The sequence below is a fragment of the Pectinophora gossypiella genome, chromosome 12 (genome assembly GCF_024362695.1).
Source record: "Pectinophora gossypiella chromosome 12, ilPecGoss1.1, whole genome shotgun sequence".
Taxonomy (NCBI): domain Eukaryota; kingdom Metazoa; phylum Arthropoda; class Insecta; order Lepidoptera; family Gelechiidae; genus Pectinophora; species Pectinophora gossypiella.
Window position 1 is genome coordinate 11,519,123 of NC_065415.1, and position 9,118 is coordinate 11,528,240.

At 36.6% G+C, this 9,118-nt stretch overlaps 1 protein-coding gene across 1 annotated transcript; it reads right to left on the bottom strand.

Moving 5' to 3' along the window:
* Positions 1–5,265: 5,265 nt before the first annotated feature.
* LOC126371328 (circadian clock-controlled protein daywake-like) lies at positions 5,266–8,426 on the bottom strand. Its single transcript, XM_050016635.1, has 5 exons — positions 8,291–8,426; positions 7,227–7,452; positions 6,710–6,834; positions 5,940–6,095; positions 5,266–5,506 (listed from the first exon to the last, which is right to left on the bottom strand). Exons 1-5 carry the CDS (start codon positions 8,352–8,354, stop codon positions 5,355–5,357), a joined length of 723 nt encoding a protein of 240 aa, XP_049872592.1. The 5' UTR covers positions 8,355–8,426; the 3' UTR covers positions 5,266–5,354.
* Positions 8,427–9,118: the final 692 nt, after the last annotated feature.

Sequence of the window (9,118 nt, forward strand, 5' to 3'; positions counted from 1 at the left end):
TGATATCAACTCAGAATCATGGTCTGAATCATCTCTCAAAGTTTTCGTTACTATGTTATTTAACACTACATTACATTATACATTAGCGGCCTCCGTGATTCAGTGGTTGAGCGATGGGCTCACGATCCAGAGGTCCCAGTTCGAAATCCAGTGGGGGCATGTCACAAAAATCACTTTGTGATCCCTAGTTTGGTTAGGACATCGCAGGTTGATCACCTGATTGTCCGAAAGTAAGATGATCCGTGCTTCGGCTGGTTAAGCTGTTGGTCCCGGTTACTACTTACTGATGTAAGTATTTAGTCGTTACACGAGTCATGTCAGGGGCCTTTGGCGGCTCAATAATAATCCTGACACAAGGGTTGATGAGGTTGGTATTCCACATCACAATCCACACTATAAGGAGACATACACATTACACATATACATTATAGTATAAATCACAAAGATAAGCTGCCGAAGCTAGGTCAAACGTCCACGTACATAATAATTATTTGGCTTATGACTGATTATTAATTACCAAATTAGTTGTCATTAATTTACGTTGTGTCTAGCAATGATGGATGAGTTGAAGCTGGTGATTTAGTAAATAGTCACAGTGAAAAATGAAAACTTTCTTGGTAATATACTACAAGTCATTAGTTAAATACAATAATTCAGAGTAGGTACGTTAGAACGTACCTTCTGAATCGACATCAAAAAGATAAATAATGTCAATAAAATATCAAATTAAATACAAAATTATTTAATAATAATGATCGTAATCGAATGTCATTACATAATATATAAATTAAAATTATTATATTTAATACAATTACAAATAAGAAATAATCAATTACTATTTTTTTTATCTAGTTGCAGTGCTGATAAGACATAGTATTTAATGTTCTTTTGGAAATCTCGCGTATTGCGCTTTTCCATAGACATTTGCTAGTATGGTGACGTCAGATTTGGAAGAACCCCGTTGCCTAGCATTGTTATTATGGCGCGTAGCAACGGGCTGATCATCATCACTAATTTAAGAGCCACGCTCTTGTCGGTGTAGCATTCTCCATGCTACTTTTTTAGAAAAATAGGGCAGTGGTTTGCCTCTTGCCTTCCGCCCCGCAGTGCTCTGTCTGACGCGAGTCGGATGGCGCCCAGAGTAGTCTATTTCAAAGCCGTACTAGGACACCTGTCCACCGCCTGTTACTGCTGCCTTTTGTCAGGTTCCAGGTTACAGTCCTTGCGACTTGCCCCTTTCGTCCTGCAGTGCCGTACCAATGGCTCCCATCTCCGCCTCTGCAACTGTTGAGCTCTTCATTCGTATCCCTGGGCAAGGGTTCTATAATTATACCCTGTAGGTCTAGGTCCCTATCCGAACTCAGCCACCATCACACTCCCACTGAAGTAAGAGGCGCCCAACCGAGCGGCAAGGATGCGCCGAACAGGAGCAACGGACTGAAAAGTATCGTTATTTTTACTGTATTACTGTTCCAATGTCATTTATAATGTTTTAGTATGACTGGTCGACATCATCGTCAATTTAAGAGCCACGCTCTTGTCGGTGTAGCATTTTCCATTCCAGTCTATCAAAGGCCAATTCCTCGACTTCCCTATAAGACACGACGACTGACTGACTGTGACTGTTAGTAAACCTAAATAAATAAAAGGAACTAATTAAGTGAAATGCTCGCATGGTTTAGTAATTATTTCATGCCATTAAAGGTTTAGCGTTTTTAGCGGCCTACCATTCTTCTTCTCCTGTGTTGTGAGGTGGATTACCACCCTCTTAATCGTACGTATGTAATATTTTGACTTTAAATATTTAAGACGTTGGACAGGACAGTAAGTAAATATTCTCTCATCATCATCATCATCAGCCCATTAAAGTTCCCACTGCTGGGGCGCAGGCCTTCCCTATGGATGGATAGGGAGATCGGGCCTTAAACCATCACGCGGGCCCAGTGCGGATTGATGGTTATTAACGACTGCTAATGCAGCCGGGACCAACGGCTTAACGTGCCTTCCGAAGCACGGAGGAGCTCGAGATGAAAACTTTTTTTTGTGGTCACCCATCCTATCACCGGCCTTTGCGAAAGTTGCTTTACTTCAACAATCGCAGACCGAGCGCGTTAACCGCTGCGCCACCGAGCTCCTCAATAAATATTCTCTATTTACGGAATATTCTTGCAGTTAGTTTGGTTGCAGCCCCGTATGATGGAAGCATCAGTGTTCAGGGTGACAGGCGCGATGCGAGCGAGTATTGCGAGTGTTCGGCAGGCGGGGCACGTGCCGGCGACAGCAATTACCGTCGTTATTTCAAGTGCCATTTGTGTGGCCGACGTGTCGTCGTCCACATTGGCAGCACCATCCTAATTAAACGTGAGGGTTAGCAGATTAGTAGCAAATACCAGTTTATATTATAACACTACACAGTAGTCGTTTATTGTTACACAAGTAGGTACTGATCCTGGCCAAAAAGATAAGTAATACCTATAAAAAATCTAAAAAAGAAATAACATTAAACTAAATAAAAATCCAACTTAAAAATAAAATAAAATTTAATTATTAATATTTTTTTTAAAGTTCCTAAATTAGCTCTGATGTATCTTTCTTTCACTTATGTTTTTTTTTAACACAAAGTTAGTCAAAATTAAGTTTTCAAATCAAAAAACAATAAGTAAGTACTAAAGATTACTTATATGGTACTTAGTTGTACACCGCCAAAGATTTTTTTTTGAAAAGTATTAATTTGTAGTTATAGGGACTTAGCATGTTGTTTTTAAACCCAAAAATGCTGAAGGAAATGAATACCTACTTTTTTAAAATAATATAGGCTCACGTTTAACCACAATCTCACTTGATGGTAAGTCAAAATTCAAAAATTCTAAATTCAAAAATATTTATTTTTCAAAATTAGCTTACAAAGTTAGCGCTTTTTGAACGTCAAACATAATTAAATTACATATTATGTAACTAGCTGTAAAACTACTACCACATCGGAATCTGTAACGCTGAGGGAAAGACGTGGCCAGAAAACCTCCCAGCACAGGGCCCTAGTCCTACTGTTTCATGTTTTCCTTTCTTTTCTTTTGTTAATGTTATTAAGTAACGATGTGGTCTAAGGTGTATCACGCTTACCTAGCAAATGCCTATTCACTCTAGCCTTGAAGGCGCTCAGATAATAACGAATTGGAAAAACAAACTAGTACTTATTATATAAAAAAAGAAAATTTATTACATGCCGCTTATCCCACGTTGTAAACAATGAAAGACTATTTGTCAAATTGTGTGTAAGTATTATTTACAAGACATAATTATGTAAGTAGTTCATGGCAGCGTAATCAAGTGTGCCAGTTGACGATTACACCAACTGGAATTTAAAACTATGGCAACCCTAAATCGGCTGACATCCCGAAAGTCACCGGAGCGACATCGATTGAGAGTAGATCTGAAAATAGAAGCCGATTTGTCCGGGCCATTGAAGCAGAAGTGGCTTAACTAACTCTTAAATTAGGAAGTGGCAGATCAATGAATTCAGCCTAAACCTTTTTATTCGACAAGGGATTTGATGGAGGAACAATTTCCTGTAATCCACGTTTGTTTAGTCTATTTAGTGTAAACTGAGTCGGCAGTTTTTTTATAAACACGATTGGTATTGATAAATTATACTATTATGGTGTATTTTTATCGTGATTGTACCTAATTAAATAATACTACATATAATTACAAATTTAACACTTTAAAAGCGCAAGAGTATACTTAAAGATTGCCTGGAAGATATTGCTACTTAGCAATAAGGCCGCTTATTATACTCTATTTTTCTTTTGTTTTGTATTTTGTATTTTCCTCTTTATGCAATTGTATTTGTTAAATGTTATGTTAAGAATGTGTCAAGTATTTGTGTTATATTCTGTCTCTATACGGTCGTAAGGCCCAAAGTCCTTTTAAAATCCAAACCCCATTGTTTAACTATTGTGTCTGGAAATCCGGGCCTTACGAGGATACAAGTACTTACAGAAAAATGTAAAATGTTTTTTTTTTATTTTGTTTTTACTGACAGAAGTAACATATTACGTTATTAAAAGGATATAAAAATACTAGTCTTGTTTTACTTTGTAGGCATACACACAACCATTCACGCAGACCAATAACGCAACGATTTTAGAATCTTCACCACAAGATCATTAAACAAGTCATAAATTAAAACACAGTGAACATTTAATTAAACAATAATAAGTAGCTGGTAATAAAGTAATATTTATATTAAGTTCTGGCGCGGTAGGTGGCGCTACAGCTATAAAAATAATTAATTCCATACAGCTGCGTTCATATTCCTTAAAAAAGAAACATGAATTCATATCATTTCCCAATAAGCAAGAGAACGTAACCATTAAGATGCTTTAAAATGTATACTACGAAAATAAAGTGTAACGTCTTTTAGGTTAGGTTAGGTACAGGTCTATTTACTGTATCTGATCCGGTATAGTAGCAACTATAAGGATAAATTGTAGAAAAACAGAAAACACTAGATACATTGAATTCCTTAGTACATAATTCGCATAGAAAGTATAAAATAAATAATGCATATAAAGAATACACATAAACTCCCTATCCATTTTTCTTTCTATTTTGTTTTGTATTTCATGCGTGTGCAATAAAATATAGTGTAGACTTGTGTCTTTACTTTCTGTGTTATTTATTAAAATGACGATCTATGTAATACTCGTTCATAACTACGGTGTAATAATTTATTCAACAAATATACTGTTTGAAAATGTAACGCAACGTTTCTGTACACAACCTTACTGTAAGTTTGTATGTTTATTTGATTGAGCCATTAAATTTTGTGTACATGATTTAATTAATACCTGTAGAGGTGCACGCTTGCTTTGGAGTCGTAAAATTTTATGTCCATAAGTGAATTATGATCGTAAATATATTACAACGCGGCGAAATACATTCTATCTGTTTTGAAAATTCAATTTATTTTTAAATGTTTGGACTACTGTTTAATAATTCTTATTGATTAGTTTGGTATTTCGTAAGCTAACGAATATTAAATATGTTGTATGCACTACTTTTTATTTAAGTAATTTATTTAAATGAAACTTAAATTAGTTTTATAATCACATTTGACAACTCTGATTTGAATTATAATGTTTAGTTGAAAAATAAATAAGAATGAAGAAGCGTGTTTATTTTATTTAGTCCTGTGTTTTGTAATATTGATGAAGTAAGAAATTGTGGTTTAAGTAGGTAAGTATATCAAAGTAAAGGACAGAATAGAAAAATAAAAGCCAACCTTTATTGAGCGTAACATACAACAATAAGCTTCATTTTACAGGTTATATATAATTACTTGCAAATACAACTTAAGCCAGGAAGAGTTCATCGGCTGGGACTGCGTGAAGGAAGGATTGAATTACTTCTTTAGCCTGGTGGATGATCTCTGCGATGATGGGCTTGCCGATGGTCAGGATGACTTCCTTCCAGCTGTGGTTGAGGATCTCCATGACGGGTTGGGCTGCAAAGACAAACTTGTGTTAGGTTTTGAAGAAACTAATGAAACGGAATTTCAATTGAAACATAAGGAGACACATAAAATTAGTATTTATGAAGGCGATAAAGCCGAAAGCCTGTCGCCATAATGATATATATCCATATCCATCCAAGTTTAGAATACAATCCAAGTTTAGCAACAATGTCCTTTCAAAGAATTACGGACTATCCTATTTAGGTTGATGTTGAGTGATGTGTTGATTTTGTATGGCGAAGTTAAAAGCGAATTTTGATTATTTTCAAACTGCACTAAGATCTCCGGATTCCTCGTCACTAAATGAATTATTTTTCACGCATGCGCGATAGGTTTGTCTAAGATAAGCATCTGTACCTGTTCCATATTTTATTTACTCCCAGTCTAGTATATAAGTTAAAGGTGCTGCTAATACTTCACTTACCCTTTTCCTGGTTACCACCGAATAGGTTGTCGAGTCTGAAGTGGATCTGTTCCTCAGGCTCATAGGAATGTTCGTAGGACACAATGTTCCAGTGCTGTTTGCCATCAGACCCAGCGGTTTGATCCATATGAGTGATAACGGACAGCTTGATTTTATCTGCAATGATAATCGTTTCCATTTAAGCGATAGTCTTACTAAAAAAGAATTGGAAGCTCGATTTCCAGTTGTTTCTAGAAGAACACTCCCAATATTTAAATTTAAATTTGAGGTTTACAACTTAAGCCAGGCTGCAGCTGCGTTTGGCCATCGTTCATATTTTATTATGTTGCTATTCAGAATCAATTTTCTTGTTCACCTTTATCTACAAATTATGCTTTCATCGGGATTGGTGGCACAGCAAGAAGAAGAGACGAGAGGCCTGTGTCCTGCAATGAAGACACTGACGCCTATTAATAATATCCAGAAATATGGAGAAAACATAGAAACATAATAATTATATTATCGATTATTATTGCGTATGGCAGACAAAAATAAAATATCCTGCGTGGATCATATATCCAGCTTAAGATCCCCTAGCCAAGTCTCTGCCGCATTCGTTACACAATGCAGCTCGGCTATGCCACATGGGAACCGGTGTAGAGGGCACTCGTTCACCGTGTGAGATAGGGTTTGATCCGGGTGACCACATTCACAGTATGGCGACTCCTTTAAGCCCCATTTATGTAGGTGATGGTTCGACTTTCCATGGTTGGTCCTACACCGATACTCACCAGTCTTAATTTCACAGTCACCTTCTCCCTCGATAGGCACCACCAGCAGCTTGCCACCAACTTTGTACTGACCAGTGGCTGTGATCGGGCACTCCACGTCGAAAGTCAGCGTGCTCTTGTCACCGCTGAAATTGTTGATGTAAAATTTAATTTAAGAACTATTTAACAGGCTTAAAGGTCTCAAAGCAGTTATTTAAATCAGGCGGTTTTGGCAGCTCAATGATGTTGGTAAATATGAGATACGTACACAAATAAAAAAAAAATTGTTAGATACTTAGGTATGATTGAAAATGCTCGTGATGGCTTTGGCGTTCTTCTGAACGATTTATCTAGAATGATTGAGGCTTGAAATACAATAATTTTAATCCGCTAGATGTTTTTTTGAATTATTCCTTATAAAATCTAGAACCAGATAACAAAAGTTGGTCAAACTTAAGAAACAAAAGCAAATTGCGTGGAAATGAAAATGAAGTCTATTTTGTTTTACGGTGTTATATTATTTATATTTCTTACTTACTCAACAGAAATAGATACGAATTTGCATTTTCCAGGGCCAGCAACTTTAAGGTTTTTGAACTGGATATCTAGTCCGTCTTGTTTTGAGTTGATTTCTTCCAAGACGAGAGGATCAGCTGTGGGCACTCCGAGTTCTGGGATACCAGCAGCTACATGGGGTAGCGCTGCTTGGGCCGAAGACAAGAGACAGGCTTTGTCGTCGAACTTGCATGGCTTAATGAAGGAAACTAGAAAAAGAGTATAGAAGACAATTATTTATTTTGTTTGTTTTATAATACTTGCTCGTTCATGAAGAGAAATCGGAGAATTCTGAGTCAGGCGGTACATGATGCTAACGACGTGTCAAATCGTCATGGACAGGACGGGCTTGACAAGAACTAGAAGATTCGAATCCGGTTCAAGTCACTTTTTCCATGTACTTAGATGATAAGATGAACAGGTGATCTGTCCATCGCCTTTTTTGACGTGATTTATTGTAGATTTACCGCAAATGGCATTAAGTACTTGGCCGGACAAATAGGGAGCGCTGAGGGCTCTCATACGGTACAAATTTCAAGAAAACTGATGGAGCCCAGTTGGGTGCGGTCAAGGAGTCGTCTGAGAGGATAATATTTGAAACAATTAATCGACCCTGGGACGATAGGGATAAACTCTGAATGAGGGAAGGCGTCCGCCGGTGGGGTCGGTATCGGGGCCGTCCATCGCCCATGTAATGGTGTCTATTTTATGACAAGTCCGGAAAAATTGCGCCTGATCGCGTTTTATGCTTTTTATTCGTTCCATGTCTAGCATAGACGGAATAAGTACCACGTATAAAACAATAATCAATTATCAGTTTTATGAGTTTGGCTTCATGTTTGGATCATAAATAAAATAAATAATATGAAGTGGTTTTTAGAATTTGTGGTTAATATCAAGAGACTCGTCCCCTGTTACATGGGAATTAAACATAGCAGGCGAGGAGTGGGAGTGTATACGCCTGTCTACCACTTTGGGGATACAGTCGCGATGCTACGTTATGTTATCAACTAGTATTACGAAAGAGTTGCAAAAATAGTTTTTTACCTGCACCGGCATTGCAGCTTATTACAAAACAGCTAACTAAACACACGAACAGGATTTTGTGCATTTTGTTAGTTATTTTTTACTAAAATACTTCTCAGAAGGTACTCTTGGTTGATCTTTGGTTAGTTTCAGAGCCACACTGATGAATTAGCTTTTAGAACAGGGTTTATATACTTATCTCAAGGTGAATAAGCACAAAATTCTTTTATTTGTTTCCATCTTTGTTTTTAAATCATGCAAAGTACCTACTTAAATTTGAAACGAGTGCAGGTAAAAAACCAGTGGATATTTTAATATGTTTTAATTATGTGCAAAAAGTGGCTATTAAATAATAAGATAGGCATAATAGGAAGCTATTGTTCATTCTGTTGACTTTTGTTATTATTTCAATTATGATAAGAATTGGTGTGATGTCGTTAATAATAATTGAGTAGATTAAATCAACATATTTATTCAGATACGTCACCATAGAGTTTTTAGTTAGTTGGTCGGTATAGAGTTAACAACTGTGTACGGATCGTCACAGCGAAAATATTATGGAATAATACTACCAAACTCAACCGGTAACCTGCATTCTAAATTTGGGGTTTGTTGTTTACGTTAATTAAATTTTGTTTTTGTTACAAAATGCGAATATGTTGCGTAGATCGGTTGAAGCTTTAGTAAGGTTCTACTATCGATAGAAGGTAGTATGGAACTCAACCATGTTCCTCGTTGCAGTACTGCGCTACAGTAGATTTTTGATAAACACTTTTCGAGATAATTACACACACGCATGTATAAATAATTATCTCGAAAATCATCATTCAATCTCTTCATCATATAATC